The sequence below is a fragment of the Nicotiana sylvestris genome, chromosome 12, assembly GCF_000393655.2.
Source record: "Nicotiana sylvestris chromosome 12, ASM39365v2, whole genome shotgun sequence".
NCBI classification, from domain to species: domain Eukaryota; kingdom Viridiplantae; phylum Streptophyta; class Magnoliopsida; order Solanales; family Solanaceae; genus Nicotiana; species Nicotiana sylvestris.
In genome coordinates, this window is record NC_091068.1 from 128,435,930 (window position 1) to 128,460,126 (window position 24,197).

General features: G+C 33.0%; 1 protein-coding gene and 1 long non-coding RNA gene across 17 annotated transcripts; both read left to right on the plus strand.

Moving 5' to 3' along the window:
• The first annotated feature begins 1,870 nt into the window (after window positions 1–1,870).
• Window positions 1,871–12,132, plus strand: LOC104227833 (uncharacterized). 14 transcript variants are annotated; one of them, XM_009780182.2, is made up of 8 exons: window positions 1,871–2,039; window positions 2,222–2,260; window positions 3,060–5,578; window positions 5,796–5,895; window positions 5,988–7,553; window positions 7,935–8,064; window positions 8,152–8,309; window positions 9,046–12,132. In XM_009780182.2, exon 8 carries the CDS (start codon window positions 10,695–10,697, stop codon window positions 11,604–11,606), a length of 912 nt encoding a protein of 303 aa, XP_009778484.1. In that variant the 5' UTR covers window positions 1,871–2,039; window positions 2,222–2,260; window positions 3,060–5,578; window positions 5,796–5,895; window positions 5,988–7,553; window positions 7,935–8,064; window positions 8,152–8,309; window positions 9,046–10,694; the 3' UTR covers window positions 11,607–12,132. The 14 variants fall into 14 exon arrangements, 13 of the variants coding, with proteins under 13 accessions (XP_009778484.1, XP_009778475.1, XP_009778485.1 ...); XM_009780177.2 differs by having other exon boundaries at window positions 1,872–5,578; window positions 5,988–6,122; window positions 6,215–6,251; window positions 7,430–7,553; XM_009780185.2 differs by having other exon boundaries at window positions 1,873–2,039; window positions 5,321–5,578.
• Window positions 12,133–18,541: 6,409 nt separating this feature from the next.
• On the plus strand, window positions 18,542–22,201 carry LOC104227834 (uncharacterized). 3 transcript variants are annotated; one of them, XR_711193.2, is made up of 8 exons: window positions 18,542–18,716; window positions 18,967–19,081; window positions 19,243–19,366; window positions 19,965–20,001; window positions 20,102–20,178; window positions 20,732–21,017; window positions 21,751–21,784; window positions 21,878–22,201. It is a non-coding gene; the product is annotated as an uncharacterized lncRNA (long non-coding RNA). The 3 variants fall into 3 exon arrangements; XR_711192.2 differs by lacking the exon at window positions 18,967–19,081; XR_711194.2 differs by lacking the exon at window positions 18,967–19,081 and having other exon boundaries at window positions 20,796–21,017.
• The last annotated feature ends 1,996 nt before the right edge of the window (window positions 22,202–24,197 follow it).

Sequence of the window (24,197 nt, forward strand, 5' to 3'; positions counted from 1 at the left end):
TGAATGTGAGAGTTGATTGGTGACTATTCATTTTGTTCTCAAAGAGCAGATTGTTGGATTATTTTCATTCCTTAACATTCAATATTTGAGAATAGTAGCCCGTAGAATTAGAGAAGGCATTACTTGGGGCGAACTGTTTCCATATATGAGAACAAAGTTTATTGGTATATTGCCAATGAAGCAAACACAGTACTGTGTTCATATGGCACTACAGAATGACCAGTAGTGTGCTTTAACAAGCTTAAAAAAATTTCACAATTTTTAACAACTCTTGGATATAATATTTTATCATCTAATAGAAGTACAAACGTAGTTTAATGCTTTTCCGCTCTAGCATGCAACCTAATAATGAGAGCAGAAGAATTGAGCTCCTTTACCATAAAGCAAATTTTGCTCAACAATTAGGAGTGAATCGTGACACATTCTAATAATGAGACGATGCACATGCAAACAACCAAATTACCGCAATTCTAATAATGAAACTCAATGTAGCCATGTAAAGGTTTGGATACATAGCATTTGCTGCCATCATTCTCTTTTAATTGACTAATACTGACATAATTAGCCCAAACTGAGAGATAACTTTTTTTTTTAGCTTTCTCCTAGGTACTTTGAAGATCAATATCTATCCACTTTAAGCAAAAAAGGTACAATAATATTAGTGTATCTTGATTACTGCAAGAATGTGATTATGCATGCAGAGATTATATTTAGATCTCTAACATACCCCTTATTTTGACTAATTGGTAACTGCTGCCAACTTTTGCTACTTCCTATGCATGCAGAGATTATGCATGGACTTTACTTGGCTATTAAAGCTTTTAACTCTTCTTGTTGGTAACCAAACGGGATAATTGCTTTTGCAGCAGACATGTGGATTCCTTCACATTCTACAAAACTGCAGATTTCCTAGAGTTTTGTTTATTCTTTCACTGCACAGCCAGTCCTATGACGTTAAGAAGATTAAATAATTTCATAAATTTACTTACTTGCCATATATTCTCTTCTCTTTCTTTTCAAAATGATCTCATTCCACTTTCAGAAGGATGTATAATGAGTTCCCTACTTCAATTTCTGATGTGTATCAATTATCTTTATAAGTGGCCTGGTTATCTATGTTGGCTCAAAAAATGACGCATGCTTGGATGCGGATTCAAGGTGGTCTCTGACTCTTGTCTGGAAACATGTTTTTTTTTTCCTTTAAAAATGTATGGTAACGAAAAAGAGATGAAGCCAATCAAACTTATGCTCAACCAGATTCCTCAAACCTATCATTTTAGTTCACAGAACGGAAAAGAAGCACAAGGGTTGCTCCTCCCCTGCTTTCCCTCTTAAGCCAAGCAAAGAACGAAGACAAACCAACTATCTTGTGTATATAGAGTATTCATAGATTGCTATAGATTATCTTCTACTATTCTATTAAGGTTCTTAGAATATATGATGTGTGTATGTGTCTATATATATATATATAATTGTGGATTTGCGCACGTATATTTCAAATAACAAATCATCAGATTGAGTTTCTGAAAATGATATATCACAAATCCACAAATAAATCATAATGTAGGTCCTCGGACTCCCTAAAATAATCATCGGGTGCATATCGAATTTTGCAAAAATAGTATATTTTAGACAATTTGGAAAATCCGTGTAGGTTACTCTATATGAAAGGTTCTTTACTCCTTTATATAATAATGCATATATTTTAACTTGTGAGCCCGGGCCACCCTCCAACTAGTTCTACTTATTTAGAAGCAGGAGTGAAGGTGCTTTTCGTAGTCCCGCTTCTGCAATTACAACAAACTCCCTTTTTTGTATCAAAATCCGGGGTTATTTTGGTCTTTCTATCATGTCTTACACAGCCAATTTTGTGGACGCGAAATCGCTGAATTCTTTTCCTTTCCCTCCGTGCTCTGTTTCTATCTCTTGGGTACGCGCGCCTTTTCGTCGTCTCCTCCGTTTCCGACATGGAAGATAAACTGGTTCTTGCTTTTGGCGCTGTGACCTGTTCTCCTCGCTCTGCACCACCTACGTTTTTGGTGGGTATCTGCAATTAACATTATCCCTTGAAGTCTATTTACTTTAGTACCCCTTGCTTCTGCATATTTGCTCTTTAACCTCAACGTTTTATCGGACAATTTACCGCACTGGTTAGCTGATATCGCCCAATAAATTGTGAAACAACCTCTGTTTTGCTTGGGTTTCCTCCTTGTTTTTGCAGCTTCACTTTTCTGCTATCTTTCTATCTGGTGGCTGAAAGGTGAGTACTCTTAGTATTTCTTCTCCTTCTTTAGATTTGTGTGGCTGCATTAATGGACCGCAGCGGGCTCGGCAACTTTTAACTACTACCTAATGGTTTATATGTGAACTAATTTATTGTTCTATGAATCATCTGCATCTACTTTGTTCCGCTGATTTAGTCAGAGCCTCACAGGATGCATTGTAATTTAATTATTTGACTGATTAGAAATTTCTTATAGTTGATTTTGGATATAGATACCTATTTTGCTGAAACCTTCAGAGTAGTTGCCGTCCAAGAGAGAATTGGATTTGAGTTTGACCTTGTTGAAATTTCATGCGCTTACCCTGGTCTTGCGCAATGGTTAATCCCACTCTGGGGTGTAGCTACCTTTGGTGAAGGGGTTCAATTTAATCCCCTCAGGTAGAAAGTTACAATTTGAAAAAAGGATAAAAACAAATTTCTTTGTATATACCAATCATTGAGCCTCCTTGATATAAGTTCATGTCTTATTTATGACGTTCTTACATTTTTTTGAATCCCCTTATTCAAAATTCGGACTCCACCACTGATCGCTATTGGGTGGATTGTGTGCATCATCTGTGCTCATTCTGCTCTTTTGATTTAGTGAGAGAGTTCATTCTAACTTCACTATATTTACATTATCTGGTTGACTACTTAAATATAATTCTTTTATAGTTGATTTAGGCTAGATTTTGATATCTTTGGAGGAATCTCCTGATTATTAAGCTTGTATTTTGCTATTGCTTACGACACAATCCACAATGGTCGAAAGCTATAAAAAGACAACCTCCTGCAGATGGTGTGCAGAAATGAGCTGTAAAGCAAATTGATGGTTCATGAGTTATCCAAGTGTAAGAAGGAAGCTCTGTATTTGAGAATAAATATAACATCAATTGTGAGTACTCTAGCATTCGTCTTTCACCTCTTCTTTTAGATCTAAATGACCTGCTTATGGATTTCGTGAAGAGTTTTTGAAAAGCTCTTCTAGACATTTTATAATGTTTACTTCCATTTCTATTTTTCTTATTCCAATTTTAGGCTACTTTTTAGATCCTTGTAGTCTTAATGATAAATGAAAGTTAAATCAATCATGAATAAAAGTTAACATAATTATAAGATAAAGTTCCATATGAATTGCACGAATAGAAAGAACCACAGGAAAAAAAACCTATTCTATTCCTTACATTGCTATAGGAAGGAAGTTGTACCCCTACCACTAGAAATTCTTTTAAATTATAGCTATCTATATCTCACTAGACAAAGATCAATTTCTTTCGACCTCACAAAAAAATAAAAAATATAAATAAAGACCATATGTATACAGATATTGTTGATATGGCTCTTCTATCTAGCTGTGCATGAGTTTGAATAGAGTTTTACGTCTTATTAGTAGAAATTATGATGCGTGGTATGAAATTTAGATTAGACGAAAGTCCGATACTGTTAGGAATCAGAATTGAGTTTGTGCTCTGGAAAGTCCATAATATATGATAACGACTATGTTTAAAGGGAGATTCAAATTGAATAAAGAGGGAACTTAAGCTCTTACTTAGGAAAAGTTTAAATGTTATACAAAGGGAGTTGATAGATATGTGTGAATTCGTTCTTTACAATGCATTTACCCTCATTCCATATTTACAAATTTTTGAAGCTCAAAGTTCTTATGTAATCTTCCAGCCGATGAATCAGCTCTCACTGCATGAATAGATCATTGTAGAATTTCACACCCCTTAGCATAATAGTGTCATCTGCAAAAATATCCATAAGGTTAGTCATATCATTTTCAAAATCTCAGCTGATCCTCTAAGTATATTCAGGTATCAAAAAATTGGAGTGTAGTAACAACCCAAAGTAATGTTAGTTGTAGATTAAATAACAAAAGTAGAAGTAGATCCTTTTTTAGTATATCCCACAAATATTCACATTCTAAAACTAGATGTTTTCACTCCAAAATTACCTTCCAACTTTAGGTGCCTTCAAACAGCTCCTACAAAGCCTTCTATTTTCATAAAGAGATAATAGATAAACATGAATTACTTCAACTTTTCTTACTCTATGTGAAAAAAGCTACAGCGAGAATATTATCAGTCGGACAGAGAAACTGCTACTTTAGCTGATTCACAAATGAAATAATAGCAACTAAAGGTCAGAGTATTTACAATCAGATTGAGGACTTACAAATTGCTCCATAAGGAGTCACTGACTTGTAATTAAAGCTGAATGACATAGTGAGCTTATCAAAGTTTAGATGTTGGACAACTAAGTTCCATTGTGTATAAGTTCTATTGTGTATAATTCATTCGGTAATTGAAGTTTGTTATAGTAATCTTCACTCTCCAATATTCCTTGTAATCGAGTTTCACATGCCAATGAATGCACACACATGATTTGTGCACTGTACCAAAAAAGCATTATTCTATTTTGAGAATAGAGATTGCTGCCACCAAAAAAGAGGGGCATGCCTTAAATCGAACCACATGGCTAAGTTTCTCATAATGTTACTCAAGACAGGAGAGTCGAGTGAACCAAAATGTGAAGCTCTTTATATTAAATATTGCACTTGCATTTGAAATGAGCAATGGTTCTTGGTCACTTATGTTTCCGCTAATGAGCCAGAATGATATTTTAAGTGGTTAGTATCTTTACTTTATAAAATCAGAGAGGAAATATGATGGTATTATCTACATTCTTTTTACTCCATGTATTCCATTCTTGATGGACGCATTTATTTTGGGTCCATTACGATGGTCGACCGCTACTAATATCCAGATAGTTTGTTATTTTCTTAACTTGTAAAATACATTTTGAAATTATAGGGGTATATCAGGGCAGGGAAGGGACAAAGAGCTGCAGTGAGAGAGGAATCTTCGTAGTCCTGCTTTCGCGAAACATAAGATTGTATCCCCTCTCTACGTCTTATTGTTCACCATTTTTCTTCCATACCTTTACTTGAAAAGATGTGTAAATATTTCCTAGATTTCTTCTTAAAAATGATAGTAGCATCTCAAATTCAATTACTCTTACTTGATTTTTGTTTATGTTACTTTGGATGAGCAGGAGGTTTCGGGAGCTATCTGTTTGGCACGAGTGAAGTTGTTACCGAACAGACAGTTGAAGCTAATAATGCAGCTAATATTAAGAACTCCTCTTTGGGATGGATGATAGAGTTTCTTTTTTGTTGTTAGATTTCTTGGGCTTTTCTCAATGGTTCCTCTTCGTAAGTTATATTCCTATCTCAGGATATGTGTAATGCATATGCATCACAAATTTCCTTGTAAAAGATAAAAGCTGCTCGCAAGATTTAGCATTCTGGAGGTATCACTTTTACTTTTTCCGTTAGAAGTTATACTTCTGTTTTTTTGGTTAAATGACACTACTCTAGGGTGTAATCGACCTTAAGATTTGTTTAAGACATAGATCAACACACTAGAGCTTTGTGTACATAGTACTTGGATGACATGTTGACACTTGATATATTCATTCTTATTTTATTATTTAAAACTTTATCTGATGATGCAAAACTATATTTCAGATTATGATCTTAGACTTCAAACTGACTTATCTAAGTGGGGCACTGCAATTGCTCACCTTATCAACAGTTTCCATATGCCACAAGGAGCTAAGCTAGAAAAGTAAGAATATTACCCATTTAGTAAATTCTGTCAGCATTAGTACAGATGGTATGCTTACAATTTTATCGTTTCTTTATAATCAATCGCTACAGGAAACAAGTAAAAGCTCTAGGAAATCTCTAACCTTCAGCTTCCTATGGGGTGTCTTCCAATGATTTTTCGCTGCTGGGGATGACTGTGGATTTGCGTGTTTTCCAACGTTCAATCTTAAAAGCCTATGAGAACAGGTAGATTCTAATTCCAAATTAGGATTCATTCTTTTTCTCTTTGCTCTTGGACCAGGTAATACTAACATGGTTATGTCACTTACTGGATTAAGTTATAGATTTGCTAGATGCAAGAAAGTGGCAGCAAAGGTTAGACCATTTTGTGCTTCCAATGCTCAAAGTTTTTGAATATTGTTGCAACTAAGTCATTTTCTCGATATTCAAATCATTTTCTTAATATTCTATTGATGACTTATGCCTCACTTGAAATATAAAATATACATTACTATATCTAAATTCCAAAACAATGTCCTTCTTGCTCAAAAAATTCTGTAAAACTTATTGATTCTTTAGTTCCCTGTACTTAAAAGAATGACCCATGAGGTTGGGAGCTCAAAATGTTATTTAGTAAATCAGAAATCTCTATTCTTCTCTTACCGTCAATTAATTTCTAAAGTTCAGACATGGAAGATTGTAAAGGGAATCCGATTGCCTTGTAGGCTCCATCTCCATTAAAGTATTAGTCAATGCTTCATTCCGTTGATTAGATATGTAGAATACAACATTGAAGGTAAACTTCACTCTATGAATCTATAAGAAGAAAGGTTGCCCTGGTCAGAGAGAACCTTTCCAACAATATAGATTTCATATCCAAAATGCTTGGGAGGAACCTTCAATATCTAATCCCATGTGGAATTTGTCCTATGAATCCATATAGTTAATATAAGACCTTTATATTTATTAAACACCAACTGCATAAATTATATAAAACTATTTCTATCTCCAAAGCAAATTGAATATCTGACCGACAGGGCTATCCAAAGCAATGTTGCTAATTTGAAGAAATTGAAGAATGGGATAAGAAATAGATAGATCCACATCTCTTAAGATAGGGCAAGGACATGCCTGTTGAAGATAAATTAATAAATAAGTTGTGTGTCAAATTCCACACAGATGCTAATTCGATTTACCGCACTTATTGTGGCTCATTTATACATGGTTTAGCCATGACTATATTAAAAATATCAACCACACATAGTAGCTAATTGAATCCACATTGCCGGTTCAGTATTCCTTGATGCTATTGCATATTTAATCTACACAAAAGTAGCATCGCAAAGAAAAATATTGTGAGGCTGACTGCACTGCAATTAAAAAGTTTACACAACATTTGTTGGGGCATGCGTCATGTGTAACTATATGGTTTTACTGAACTGGCTCGGTTAATTGTATATTTACATCCCTTCTTTATTCTTCTTGGTGACATTACTAAAATTATATCGGCGTTTCTGTACAGTGCCACTTATTATTTATTCCTTTTCCTATAGTAAGCAGCCTACAATCTTGACGCAATGGGAGGACTTCACTCAGATTGTCGGAAGCACCCTAGCTGCACAGGCTACTAAATATCCTTAATTATAGCAAAACGAGTTGCACGAACCAACTACGCTGGTATGCAAAGGATACAACTTTCTTTTTATCCGTAGAGAACTGCTTTACTAACAAAATTTAAACAATATAGGATTACATTATATTGTCGACAAGGTACTACCCGGTCATACTGATAAATCCACCATATTCCTAAGTTGGAGAATTATGAACTGGTATGAAATAATAAATATTAATGTAATCGAGTTTTATATTTCATTAATTAGTTCATGCGAATGAAACATATGCAGAAAGACATACAATTAGCAAGCTATAAGTTAAAACTTGCATTTTCAGTTAAATAACAATTTAACCATATGTATCCAGAACTTCATACAACAATTTTAACTCATTCTAAATATACATGGTGTTTTATTGGTTCCTAAAAGCCTTGTACATGTACAGTGTTGGAGACAAGGAAGATATAATGGCAAGGTACAGATGGCCAAGTTCTCCATAAATAGCTTCATCACATGTACTTGTACCAGTACATGATAACATAGTACCAATTGCAAAGATTCAGCTGCAGTCTCCTGTATGTATTACATACATGCAAATATATGTGAGGTATTTTAGGGTTACAGTTACAACTCAATAAATCTACTTCTATCCCCCTTCACAGATACATCTCTTTCGCATCGGAGGTAAAATGTTGCTACTGGCTACTGACCAAGAGCTCTATGAACTATTATGTTCCCACTGCGGGTAGTAATACAGAATCGCTGTAAGGAGAATTATTCATTGTGCGAGCTGCAATAGACGTGCGATGTTAATACCCAGGTATCACAATTTGAATTCCAAGCTCGCTAATATCTGTTAATGTAACATATTCAAATCCAAATGTTTTCTTCTTCAATTCACTTTATGCAAATCAAATGACAAACAATAACTTGCATATCATGGCCTGCTTTGATGTATAATTCCAGATTGCAGTGGAACAATTGTTGCAACCGTATCATGCCAATTAGGAGAGAAATTTCTTGAAATTACTCTGCAAAAATGTATGAAATAATCCGTGTAAATGTATGTTAGTGAGAATAAGAGACTTTATTAGTTATTTTGAGAATTCATTATACTTTAGAAAAACATTCTACCCTTATTGAGATGCCATTGCAATGAAAAGCATGACAGACTATAGTCTTGGCTAAAGAACTTTCACAACCCATGGGTTATGAATCGGCTCCAACCCAATATGGACACCAACAAGGATGACACACAAATAGATATTGGGCCGAGAAGAAGCAATTGGGCCAAGCCTTCACAAAGGTTAATATGGGATCCAGGCTGATTAAATAGTACTAGGTACCGCTATCAGTAGGCATGTTGAATTATGTGCGAAGGCAATTCCGTGTTTCTCATCCTGACTCTTCTGGCATCTAATCTCTTCTTCAATCTATCTTCTCATCCCAATCTTTATCTCTATCCTTGCTCCTTAGTTACTTGTTATCTCAGTAGTTTTCATTGTAATTCAGTACCTTGAGAGTTATAATCAGTGTTCATATTCTTATTAATATAGTGAGGAGTTTCACCATCGTTACATTGGTGCTTTCATCCATCGGACTCCAATGGAGGTACTAGATCGATTTAATGGCAACGACAACGCATTGAGCTGGCTTTTTCGGGACGAGCGGTACTTTACCTATCTTGGCTTCGCGGAGAAGGATTGGTTACCACTCCCCTCCTTTTACCTTGATGGTGAAGCTCTTACTTGGTTCAATTGGTTGTTTCGCAATAAGCAATTCCACGATTGGAAGCATTTCAAGGAGAAACTATTTCTACATTTTCGGAATCACAACTTCAGTGCTTTGATGGGGCGGTTGGACAAACCTTCGCATGCTTGTTCAACCGAATTGGGTTATGCAACAGTAGTCCCACCAGAGGCCCAGGTGTCTTCCTTTCTCGATTGCCACATCCCCAACTCATACGGGTGCCGCTCTGCTTTGGAAGATGAAACTTCAAATGCGGACCATCTGTTCGTTGAAAGGCTAGTTACAGTTGTGAGCCCAGAAAGTCATGATCCTAATACTTGTTTACTTGATGGAAAACTTTCTGCAACTTCCATAGATGAGGTGTTCGAGGAAAGCTTGGGCGATAAGGAAAACTTTGTAAAGTCTAACTATGCAGTCAAGGACTATTATGCAGAAATAGAAAACCACATATTCGACGAAATGTCGCACCAAAGCAGTAACTCCAAAGTGTTCATTATTGAGGGATCAAATGCCAAAGTCCTTACTAATACGAGTGGCTCTGATTTAATAGTTGCAACATCAGAGAAAGATTAGGTGCTCAATGAAAGTCCCCATAGCATTTCATTCGGGGAGATAAGGCCAAGTGCAACTCGAGTATCACTCCTAGTTTCTTTTGCTGGCCGAGAATATGCAGTGTCAAATAAACATCTTGAACGTGATATGCCAGCGAGGTATGTAGATGCTAACTCTCTTGATACTGGTGGCACTCCTAAATGGTTGACTGATTTGGTGACCTTTGAGGACGTGTATCTTGCTAGTTTTTCATGGAACCTGCAATTATTGCTGATCGATATTTTGCACAAAAAAATTTTGATTAATGAATGCGCTAGTCCTACAAGTGCAATGCATTTGGTTGAAGTATTTTTTGAAGCTGAAAATGGAAAATCTATTGGGAGATTCACTGATCAACATATTTTGAGTCAATTTTCATTTGATCCTGGTGCAAATATCTTTATTATAACCATTAGCCTAACTGCAGCACATCTTTGTTTATGAGATCGGGGAGTTAGTTCCGAGTTCATGGCTTTAACAGGTTCTACAGAGAATGTGGAGGCGCATACACTATTTGACGCAATTGGAAAAAGATGGAGTTGTTTATTTGCAGAATTGTCTGATTGGGAGCAGTTAGGTGGAGTTGAATTCGGTGTTGCGGCCTTTTATTCCATGTATCTTGATATATGTTTTCGGGTGTCTGAGAATATTGAGGATCCACATCTTGATAAATTTTTTATGGAGTTTGAGTGTGGCCTTCCAGTAAAAGAACATGCTCTAGTTCATAAAATAATGTTTGCTTCTCTGTATATTGTCTTTGATCCTGGTGGGGTTAATAATTCTCTTTGTACAACGAGCAAGCAACTTCTGATTCAACTAGTGAAAAATTTTAAGTACAGAACATTATGACACCACACAGCAGTACATGAAGATGCAGGCTGCAGTAGCTGCACTTGCTGTTGTGTTACAAGAGTGGAAAGTATTTGAATTGAGGAATGGATATGAGGTGAAGCTTCGAGCAATACAGGGTATTGGTTATACATTTTCTGGTGTCATTGAAGTGGTAGAGTTGGTTGCACGTCATAGATTACATCATGGCCTAGGCGATGCATTAATTTATGGTATTCTCTTGAATAAGTATGGGTTTGTAGGGCAGGTTATAACTAAACATAATCTGATAATGCGGCAGAGTTCTAATCTAGATCGAAAAGATCATGGTTATAGTTCGTTTATAGCAGGTGCAATGGAAATATTTAGTGGAGAGCGCGCTTCTAAAATAGTTTACCAGTTCTTCAAGGCAGATAATTCTAGCTTCGACGGGTGTGAGCATGTTAAGGAATTAGCACAAGAATCCATGGTTATAGGTCTTGCTATGCATACTTGTACAGAGGTTGAATTTGAGAACATATCTTCAATTGCTAGTTCTGGTGTTAATAACAGGGCAATAATCATTGCGGGCAAAGGCAATATTGTCTTAGTTAGTGATGAAAATGGTACCGGCAAAACTGGAACTACTACAGTGTTTATGTGCTATCTTGCCTGTTTTGGTGGTCATAGAACCATTGAACGGCGGGCTGTGGAACAACAAGTTTTGGAGTCATATCCAGTTCTTGACGCACTTGGCAGTACCAAAACAGTTATAAATACAAACTCAAACCATCGAAGTGAATTTGTGGAGATTCAGTTTGTCCGAAATGGAAAGACAACTGATGTAGCACCCAAGGGGCATCCAGAATCATTTCACCATCTCAGTCATTTAAAATTCTATGAACTCCTAGCTGTTGGTGTTGCTCGGAATACTTTTGAGACAAGGATGACTGAAAATTATTGGTATTAGCAAGAAAGAGCATGAGGCAATTTTAAGAGTTATGGCATTTGTTCTTCATCTTGTTGCCCGTGACACACATTCGTGCCTCGCCGAACTCGCCATTATGATATCAGTGTTGCTCTGTTCGAACCTTGAGGACAAGGTTCTTATTGAGGTCGGGAGTATTGTTATGAATCGGCTCCAACCCAATATGGACGCTAACAAGGATGACACACAAATAGATATTGGGCCGAGAAGAAGCAATTGGGCCAAGCCTTCACAAAGGTTAATATGGGATCCAGGCTGATTAAATAGTACGGGGTACCGCTATCAGTAGGCATGTTGAATTATGTGCGAAGGCAATTGCGTGTTTCTCATCCTGACTCTTCTGGCATCTCATCTCTTTTTCAATCTATCTTCTCATCCCAATCCTTATCTCTATCCTTACTCCTTAGTTACTTGTTACCTCAGTAGTTTTCATTGTAATTCAGTACCTTGAGAGTTATAATCAATGTTCATATTCTTATTAATATAGTGAGGAGTTTCACCATCGTTACACATGGTGTTATTGTATAGGTTTCCTTGGTTTACTGCCAAATGCAAACTTGATTTGGGCCAAAGGTGCACCTTTAAGTTATAACTCAGTAAACATACAAAAGAGCTATTTTACTCGTGTAAAGTCAATTTCTTCTGAAACTGACAATAAATAGAAAAATCCAACATACACATTCACAATCAACATGTGTACCCTGCAGTTTTGAGGTGAGAAATCAAATAATTCAAGTCAACGAAATGCTACTGTTGATAAGATATTTGAAACATGAAATCTTAAAATTTTCAGCTTGGTTTTGCTTTGTATGTTCGTTTTGTATATTTAGATGTGCATATGAAATAGAGTAATGCTATATTTTGTTTTTTAATAGAGTAATGCTATATACATACTTTATTAAACTAATTCAATCTCTTAAAAAGCTTGGAAATATTCTGGAAAAACAAATTTAATGTTGCAGACAATATTGCTACCCAAATGGGTAAGTTTAATAAGACACTAATTTTACATCACATATCAAACTTCGTGTAGAAGAAAGCGTACATTTTAAACTTCTCTCAAGATCTGTACAATGAGTCAATCGGGACGATACCTCAAATAACAAATCATTACCTGAAATTCATTCATCTCAATTTCATAAATTGACCTTACGACATACTAGAAATTATCAGGTTGGGGCCCGGGCTCTAGCACGGGCCATTCCTCACTAGTATATTTACTAATATTAATAAGCGAGAATAGCAGATGTTTGTCGTCCTCACGGGGGCAAACACTCCTTTACTTTCTTGGGGGAAAAACATAAGTAGACAAATAATATAATAATATTTACATACTCTTAGCAGGTAAATGCAATTAACATCTTATGGCAGATTAAAAGGTGTTCTATAGTAAAACAAATTGCTATTTATAGTTTTACTACTACACTACATATAAGCAAGGATAAAAAAGTTTTGTCGTCCTTACATCTTTATGGGTAATAAAGGAATTTTATTTATTGGTAATGTGCAGCTCTACACGTGGTTGTTGCTATTGGTTTTTTCCCTTCAAATTCTCACTTTTGCATTTTTTTCTCTCTCTTAAGAATTCCCACATGGGCCTTTGTTATTGGTCTATATTGGGTGAAATTTAAAAATAGCCAAATTTACAACTGGTCGTTCAAAAATAGCCCAGTTTCAAAAGTAATCGAAATTTAGCCACTTTTTATGTAAAGATAAATTTGAGCGAAAACACTGTTTAAAACTCGGAAAATACGCCAGTATATTTTGCTGGAGTTCCAGCATAAGTATACTTGAACTCCAGCATATTATCCTGGAGTTTCAGGATAAGTATGCTGGAACTCCAGCATTAGCATAAGTACACTAGAACTCCAGCATAATATACTCGAGTTCCAGCAAGTATACCGGTCCAACATAATATGCTGAAGTTCATACACAGATAGGGATGGCAAACGGTGCGGGCGGTGCGGTTGCGGGGCAAACCCGCGCACACTCGCGTAGACTCCAACCCGCCCCGCAAAACAAAATTTGTTGTTTTTAACGCCCCGCCCCTTTATGCGCATATTTTTTTTTTTTGAATTTTTTTTAATTTGGGAAAATTATCAAAAGATACCACATTCCAATGTATTATATTCTTCTTTTTAGAGAATTTTTATGCAATTTTTCTTCTTTTGTTGATGTTAACTCCACTTACTACATGTAGTTATCTTTTCCTCCTATCTTTTTAATATTAATGCAAGAACGTAGACTCTGTACTACTTGAAGTGTATGTCACTTTCATTATAAATATTGATTAATCAAATATCAATTGACCACTGCTCTGAGATGTCTAGGCATTTTCCTTTGGCAGCAAATAATATTACTACTACGATCATAAATTTTATTGTAGCGTTAATGGAGGTCGAGTTACGTAGCAAAATTTCAGCCAACTACGATATTTACATGCAAATATATAACTTATACATTAAACGTCTACTTCCAGTTACAAATAAGAAAAAGGGTATGACTACTTCCAGATACAAATATATAACTATATAAGTCAAAGTGTTAAATCACATTAGGATGAGTAACTGCAAAAGATTTAGGATCTGGTAAGCTGGTAACGTTTAACATTTTAAACTTTTAGTTCTAAGATTTAGGTTTTAAAAAACTTGCGCCCGCCCCGCCCCGCGTTAATTTTTTAAAAAAATTTAGGCCCCGCCCCGCAAACATTGTAACCCGCCCTGCCCTGCCCTGCGAATGCTGAAAACCGCCTCGTCCCGCCCCATTTGCCATCCCTATACACAGGTGCACCGAACTCCAGTATATTATGCTGGATCGGTCTCTGTTGCAGCAAAATAGTGACTATTTTTCATTGACTTGGTAAAAGCTGGCTATTTTTGAATGACCAGTCCGAAAACTGGCTATATCGTGCTATTTTTACTTCTATATTAGTATTATGGTAATTTATTTATGAATCTTTTTTGCTCTTTATTAAAACTAATTTTTTGATGGTCAAATTATATAAACTTTAACCAATATTTAAAAATAATAATAATTATATTGATAGAAGAATTGTAATTTATGGTATTTCTATATAATTTTTGAATATCTAAATTTTAATTTTAAAATATTAAATTAATCAAACCTAATTTAACTACGAAGTTTAGTCAAATTACCTTTCGAATTATGAAATATGACAATTATTTTGGGACGGAGAGGGTATATTATTTGTCCTTATACGTTCTGGTAAAATTTAGGCAATTTTAGAGCCAAATTTTCTTTTATAACTGGAGCATTTATTAGGTCTTACTATATCTTTTATCCTTAAACCTCCAATATTTTTGCTTTTTTAGTGAAATCATATATGCTTATAAAAATTTGTCCTAATGTTATTTTCAGGTATAGTTTAAAATATTTTATTTTATTAATTTACTTTAATATTTTTATTAAAATTCTTTTAAGGTCAATAGATTAAATTGTGTAAAGACTCTAAACTAAAGTTATAAATACCGTTGTATAAAAGTTGGAGTTATTGAAGATTTTGTTGTGTTAGATAATTGTAGAAGATGAAAACAGGAGTTTTTCTAATAAGAGTAAAAATAAAATACATTATTAAAATTTTAAATGAGTTCAAGATAAGCACAAAATAGGTTTGAAGCATGGACGGAGCTAGAGTGTTGGCTACATATTCGATCAAATTCGGTAGTTTTGGTTCAAACACTGTTTTTATCTTAAAAATTCATTGAGCATGTACAGACTAAATAACTTTTTTTTGCTTAAAAGAACTAAATAACTTAAAAGATTAGAATTCAGATCATAACCTATAAAGTCCAAATCCTTACTTTGCATTTGATTTAAAATAAATATTCGTCAACAATAAAAGCTAAAATGTTAAAGAAGTGAAATGAAGTGTTGCTTTTATATTTTGGAAATATATTTATTTGAAATTTTAATTATTATGTGAGTCATTTTATGTGTTTTATAAATATTTATCTCTTCTACCACTAATTTTTCGAAACACCTTACTTCATGTTCTTTTTAGAGATTGTAAAAATCTACCTCTTTACAGTTTTATTTTAAAATAAATTATTGAATATTTAGAATTTGAAATTCTCTTATATTATAATTATTCTTTACGAAACACATATCACGACTATGAGAAATTTTTTTATTTGCATGAACAAGTCATAATTTTTTTTCTTTCTTATAATTTGTGTTAAATAAATTTGTTTCTTCTATAAAAGAGGTCTGTACAAATATTTTGGGGATGAAGTAGAGGAAAAAAGAAGAGATTAAAACTATTTTGAATTTTGGTAATTATATGAGGTTATATTTTATTCCCGTCGAACCAAGTACGGTTCTCATGTAATTAGTTTTTTTCCTAATTGTTATTTTTTAAGTTGAATAGAAATCGTTTATGCATAATATATCCTACAATTTTGAAATATTTACGGTGTATTCAAATATTGAAAATAAAAATTATTGACAATGTTGAAAATAAAGATAGTGATATCAATCAAGATATAATTATCTTTAACATCTCTTATTTGGTTAATTGAAAATTAATATTCTTAAGCATAAACTATATATGAAGTACTAATTAATTCTTGAGATTCCTTTGATTCTTCTGAAATTAAGCTTAAATCACCACATTTAATTAGCAAAACTCTTGCTACATGAAATTATGAATGAAATTACAACAACAACAACAACAACAACAACAACAACAACAACAACAACAACAACCCAAGTATAATCCCACAAGTGGGGTCTAGGGAGGGTAATATGTACATAGACCTTTCCCCTACCCCGAGGGGCAGAGAGACTATTTCCAGGAGACCCTCGGCTCAAGAAAGCGACAAGAGACGATATATTAGTACTATCAATAGACTCATAATAAAATAACATAAAATAACATAAAATAACAGCAATATAAGAAATATAGGAAGTACGAAAAAGATGGAAGATATAATAATATCTTAATAAATATATATATATATATATATATATATATATATATATATATATATATATATATATATATATATATATATATATATAAATCTATTTCTGTCTATAACTAAAGAAAGAAATTATATGCTCACAAGCTCAAAAAAAACTAATGATTTTCCTTTTATGATTGTCGCCAAGTTGTAATTATTTTACATACTTTAAAATATATTATAGAATACCGAATCACTTGTATTTCTTTAATTTGCTATTTCTAATTCTCCAATCAAACTTCTTTCTTCCTAAATAACTTTTCTTTTAAAAATTATAAAATTATGTGACTACAAAACTTTTCTAATTATGTGACAACCCAAAGATTTTGTCGTCCTCACATTCAAGTTTTCAAAATTATTGCCCTTAAAATTGCCATATTTTAATTTATCATTTTTGTGGGTGTTGAGTTAATGATACTACTTTTAAGTCCTATTTTTGTGATTCTATGGGATTTTTATAGGAGATAGTACACTTATCTTTCTACTATCCTTTCTCACCCTACATTAACCTTTTATTACAGTAGATTCCCGCAGAAATTTCTAAATAAAACTAAACTTTTGGGCTTTTTAGTTTTCAAATAGAGTCATGGTTACATCTTAACCAAAATGTTTGGTTCTATAATTAGAATTGTTGAAGTACTATATCTTATATGTACATTTTACCTTTACAAATTCAAAAAAAATATGTAAGCATCTAACTCCTATTCATTAGTCTTCATAATTTTATCGCTACATTAGGATAAACAACAACAACAACAACAACAATCCAGTGTAATCCCACAAGTGGGGCACATTAGCATAAACGCATCCTTTAAAAGTGAAAAAGTTCAAATATGAGCAAGAGGAGTACACCATATTAAGCCCAATATTTTAAAACTCTATTTTGGTGTGTGGATATTTATAGTTTTATTTTTCGGTTAAGAAGATTATAGGAACTTAAGTAAGTTATTCCCAACAAAGATATGTCTCCTTAGTCTTCTTTGCCTAATTTCAATTTGATTTTTGTTTTGTTTCTTTTAAACTTATTCTTAAAGAAAAAAAAAATTCTTGGCTAGGCTTTTTAGTCTTTTAAATAGTTTTTGATTATGTATAGAATATTTTGGTTAGTTTTTTTTTTCCAAAACATAACTTTGTGCTCTTTTTTATCTGTTTCAAAGATCATTCCGATTTAACTTTTAGAAATCAAAATCGAACTTTTCAAAGAAAAATATATTTTAAATTTGAAATATATTTGGATAACTTATGCTCTAGAAATTATGAGAAGATATTTTTAAAAAAAATATATAATTCTTATCATCATCGTTAGATTTTAAATTTTTTGGAGTTTAAACTAAAATGACACATTTGTCTATCCTACAATATGTAGCAAAGGAACAAATGTCCAAAAGCAAAGATCTATACAATATCAACAAGCTATTTTGATCATAAATATATGGGATATTGTTACCTTTAAGTAAAAGTATGAACCCCTAGATTTATATTAATTATTCCGCTAAATATTCACATTAATCTTACCTCTAAATAAAAATAGAACCTTGCATTTTGAAGGTAGCAATAAGCAAACTAAAGCCATGTGAGTTCAAACATAAAGGAATTAGATTTGCTTTTTTATTGTGTTGATACGAGTTCTAAGCAAATCTCTTAAATACGACACATGGTATATCAATTCGAGATTCACAAGGAATACAAGACTGAAAACGTATTGGTGGATTTGAAATTTATCTTGGTTATAATTTGAGTATACACGACTATTTTTGTATCAGGAGAAATAAAATATTTGGTGATAACTTAAAAACATAATACAAATTGTTCTCTTTAATCATATGTATTACTTTTTGGTCTTGAATTTGGGCCCGGGCTGGGTTTAGCGCGACTAGTTATTATATTATTTAGAAATGGGAGTTGGTTCCATTTTTGATGTCATCCGCTCTTAACTCTTGGTTCTTCAGTCTCTTCCATCTAAAAGATGGTAAATTTCTCATCAGGAAGGCTACACCACACTGTTTGCAAATAGCTGGTGTATACTCAACACTCGCCTTTTGTGTGCTTTACTTCGGCTCTGTTTCGGGTCTCTTCATCATTACTTCGTCTCTCTCATTTTTAGCTTTTGGTAAGATTTTCAGATTTTTCTATTTGCTCTTTTCTTTTCACCTCTTTCGTACCTGTGACTTGCTCTGATGTTTCCTTGGTGGAATGTGTACATGCATGTGAATTCTATTATATGTTTTGTTTAATCTTTAATTTCTTGTCAGTTCCTCACATTTTTATTATAAATCCACTTGTATGATTACCAAACACCATTAATGCCCATAAAGTATTTGATAAAATCTCTTATAGGAAAAACTTACCTACTGCTACAGGAGATGTCACTAACAATGTTCTGATACTCCTACAAAAGTAACACAAAACCAGCCATATTGCCCAGCGGTAACTGCTATATGATGAGCATGACGAGATGATTTGCGGGCATTATCTGTAATTTTTGCCTCCCAGTTAATTTGATAAAGATTTATCAAACTTTTAGTTTTTTCCAGATATTTAATTTTGGTTTGCCTATGTATCATTATCTTAAGTTACCCAGTTATTATGGATCTTAAATCTTATCGAAATTTGATTATGCCATTATATTCATGCAGATGGCTGGCTATCCTAAATCCAATCGGGAAAAAATTAATGCTTGGCAGCTTCTAAGGACTTGATTCTGATACAATAAAGATGATTTAGTCATAGATTGACCCTCAATCAGTTGAAGAAATGCTTGTAAGTAGTTCATAGAAAATTGTAGTTGTGATTTGTGAATTTGATATATAGTGCATAGACGGTAAAAGGAGAAAAACTTAAATATTAATTTCATAATAAACCATTTGTCTATTTGATTCGCGAGGCTATTCACTATATGCTTATATTGTTCTTGTTTAAAAGGCTGACCTTCAGCTTCCTTCTGAACCAACTTCAGCTGAGCTAGTGGAAAGAAAGATGAACTCTACTTTTCAACAGCACTACAAGCAAGATGGTCTTTATATTTGCACTATTTTTATTTTTAATAAATTTTCTACAATATATTTATCTACTATCATTCAACAAAGGTACATCACTTATTTATACTAGGCAATATTGGTAAACAACACGTGCATTTTTTATTATTGTGTTAAAGAAGCATGTTTCAAATGAATGTCATTTACTTGCATAAGCATTTTGCAGATTGTTCTCTTTATCTCTTGTGACAATTGTGTTGGTTAATGCTATGTTTGTATTAGTTACTACTATTCAGATGTGATGTGACTCCTCATATTCTAGGATATTTATCTTCCTTAATTATACGAGACAACATAATAATTGGTCCATATATGTTTTTCAGGTAAATTGCATATTCTGTAACACGGCTGAACAAAGATGTGAGTTTCCCGTGAAGTCGGTTTCTTAATTCATGTCATTATATAATTATGATTTTGAAGTTTACTTGAAACTTGATTTTTGCTCCTAATTGTCAAGTAGTACAACATGCATGCATTCACTGTGGGGTTTATACAAGGAAATACGACTGTTCAACATGCATCTTCTCTGATGATGATGTAAGTCTCTTTAAATCTTTCTATAGTGTTTCTGGCTCATTATGTTTTATACTCTTAAGCAAAATAATTTCTACTTTAGGTTTAAAGAATCATTATCACTGTGATAAATGTAGAATATGTAGTTAAAGTCTTTTCCCTTTTGTTGTTCATTTTGGTTCTTCAATTTTCCAAAAACTTCCAATTCATGGGAACAAATGGTTGATGGTATCTCAGACATTGGCCTGGTCTCTTCACATTTCGAAAAGATATCTCCTAAGGAGCATGAAGTTTCATTTCTGGGAAAATACTTGCATTTTTGGTACCTACTTTTCCTTGTAATCTCTGCATGTTTATTCAGTAAAATTGTCATACCTCCATTGTGGGATTACTTATGTATCTCATTTCGTCAACCAAAATACTATTAGGAAAAAAAAGAGAAGGAAGAGGCGAAGAAGATTCTGTTTCATTTCTCATGAAACATGTTTAGAATTCGAAATACTAAAATGAGGAGCTGCAGTTCATATAAGCACATAGTTGGAAACTCTCATTTTAATTTATTATGACGTGTAAACAGGAAGAGCATATGATGAAACACAAAGGAATGAAGTAAAAATATATGAATATCCTGATTGTTGCAGAGTATCTTCATCAAGCCAAGCTTTTGGTGGGCTTAAGTGCTTCAGCAGAGCCAGTATTATCTACAACTGATGGGACTATGATAATTCTTGATATTTCTGCTCCATTGGAAGAATGAAATTAGTCTGATTGAGCATTCTGCAGTTTCTGATACTGAGGTTGTCAACCTTATCAAGCATTGAAATGAAATTATTCTTACAGTTGAAAGAACTCATGGATTAGAGGTAAAGTTATGTTCTTTTCCTCTTTCAACTTTTAGGTTGGATCCAAGGTAATTGATTAGTAAGTTTTCGTGATAAACTGTGGCATCATTTGTAGTTTTATCTATTAAATAGATTGACTGTAATTTGTTCACCTCAAAGTCTATCATGTTAATGTGAGAGCTAATTTTGTCACATCAACCAACATGAAAGACCACAAAATTTCACTTCAGTTTTTTAAGGTTATATTCTGGGTTACCTGCAATGCGGATTAAAAAAGGGGCATGTCTTTAGTGAGTGGTATACTATTGCTAATAGCCTACTAATGCCCCACCTCTTGAATTGAAGCCCAATTTCGTTTTTTCTTCACTGTTGTTAGCATTCCTAGCCAAGTACAGGTGGATATGCATGGGAATATAAATGTCTGATCTGTGAGGATTATGAGTTGAGAAAAATAGAATTTATTATTTCTTTGTGCTCAGTTAAGAGTTAGAATGAAGAAATTCAAATTTTAAACAAATATATGTACTCCCTTAGTCTGAGCAACCAGTTTACTGTTTTGGGGGTGGGAGCTATGCCACTAAGTTACTGAAGATATGTTTCACCTTTTACAAAGAAAATGTATTCTATTTTTTAAATAAAGAAAATGATTACATTTTCTCATGCATACTTTTTCTATAATTTCGTAACTCCAAATTTCTGTTCAAGTTTGACTTCAACTTTGTTTGGGAATAAGATTTATTTCATTTTCTTTCAGGTCAACTGACATCTCTGTCTTTGCTTTATGTCTGGTAAGTGTTGAATCGATATCAACATATAATTTTCTTAATATGTTTACATGTTCTCAGAGTTGATACTTAATCATTTGTTACTTTTTTCTACAGGAGGATCAGTTGAAAATGATAATCTCAAGGTTTTACTATAGTCTAAACCACGTGTTGTGGTAGCACCTCCAAGTTTTCAAACAGGGTATGCAAACCCAACCTACAAGACAAGGCAATTTGATAGCAATGAGTTTTGAGCAACTGTAGAGCGGAACAAATGAGACAGATTTGCGACAACAAAAAGCAAGCTGAAAAGTGCAATAATTGAACCACTCTCATGTTTATTTTTTACACATATTGGGAAGAAAACGGACATTATACCCATGTTGTATGGAAACACTATCAAAATTTTAATCTTAGTATGGAGCATCATTTCAACTTGCATCACCACAATTAAAAAAATGTCAATCTCCCTAGTAATACATATACAAGGAATGACACCACTTAACATAAGAAATGGCTTTGGCTTCAAATTTATTAAAGAGGACATGATATCGAGTCCTATAGGACACTTTTATTTTTATAAATTTGGTTTTTCTTCTTGAAAAATATTGTAGCGAACAAGGATTTAACCTTACTCCTTATCCGAAATGGTAAAATTGAACAACTTGTTCTGGCACATAATTATTGACAACAAATAATTTAAAACTATTCTAGAACTGGGTTATTCCAACAGCCTTTAAACGTTAAATTTGAAAAAACTGGAGCAGTCATAATAGTGTACTTGAATTATCTTTCTTTATATATGATATTATTATAGTGACTTATTTGTAACTTTTTTAAGTATCCACATCGCTTATGAAAAATTCTGCTTACGTCCCTGGTTGCGTCATTTCTATTTTAATAGGATTATTATTTATTAGACTTAAAATATATTAAAAAATGTACCGAAAAATTGTGTTTTTTGTCCCTATGATTTTTATGTGAGTTAGTAAATTTTTTATGATTTTTGTGTATGAAACATAGTTATATGAATTTTGTGAAAAAAAATCATAATTCTATGACCATTTGTAAAATTTATCATTATAAAAATGTAATTTTGTTACATAAAAAAATTAGACTAAAGTCTAAGGGTGACTTGTCCCTTTGTATATCATACCATAGTTTTGTTACAATGAAATAAGTAGGTAGGTGATATTAAAATTACAAAACAAATTATCCATTATGATACCAAGTAACCATCACTGTCCAAATTCGATCGGTCTGACAAAGGATATAACAATCTTTTTCAGCATTATTTATTTTGTCTCTATTCTCATTTAACGATCAGAAAACTAAAACAAGCAAATTAGACAGCTAAAAATAGATATCCACTTTTATTTGTCAAATTTTAAAAATAATAGATAATTTATCATTTTATATCTATTTTATGCTTTTTGTTATGTATTAATTTTTTTAATATATAATAAATAGAAATAATATAATAAAATTATTGTTACCTTTCAAACTCTAGTTACGCATGAAACCACCTTTGCCCAAGTGTCATGTAACGTGAGAATTCAAAAGTCTTTGACCAAAAAAAAAAAAAAAAAAAATTCAAAAGTCAGAAAAATATTGGGCCAATTTCTACTCCTCTAAAACAAGAAGGGATTTCTTATTAGGAATTTACATACAATACAATCTTTCTAATATTTATTTAAGTTTCCTGCAACTGCTTTGACGAAATTAGATATAATACAATTTATTTTAAAATTTATAATTTTTCATATTCCTAATATATCTCTGTTGAGATTCTCTCACCTAAAATGTATCCTAATATATGTCTCGTAAGATTCTCTCTCATCTAAAAGTATCTATCATATTAATTTTCCCTAATTTCTCCATTAATATATTGTATATTCTTGTATAAACGAAATGTATAAACAATATTTCTCCACGAAAATATTGACTCAACTGCATGTGGAACTGGTGGGGCCCAAATTTCTGTCACCCCCCATCACTTTTCAGTTTTACATCAGCCCCCGCCTCAAAGCTCCTAAGCCTCTCTCATTTTTCATGGATACAACTTGGTCCTTCTCTGATTTCATTTTCAGATCCCTAGCTTTTATTTCAATGAAAAAATGTCTAAAGAAAATGTATAAAAATCTCTTCACCTATAAATATCTAATATGCTTTCTCTTATTTGGAATTACCTTTTTTAATACTTATTTCTCTGTGAATCTTTTGTTAATTAAAGCTTCTTCAGTTTATGATAAAGTGTTTAATCAGTCCTAAACCACTAGAGCTCCTCCTAAGTTTAAGAGAGTTGTGAATTTCATTATAAAATATCCCAGTTAATTCTTTTAAAAGACGTGTCACTACCCAAATACATGCATTTATATAAGAAGAAGTAACTAATATCTTCGGTTTTCAATTTTTTCTCACGGAGGAACAAACGTAA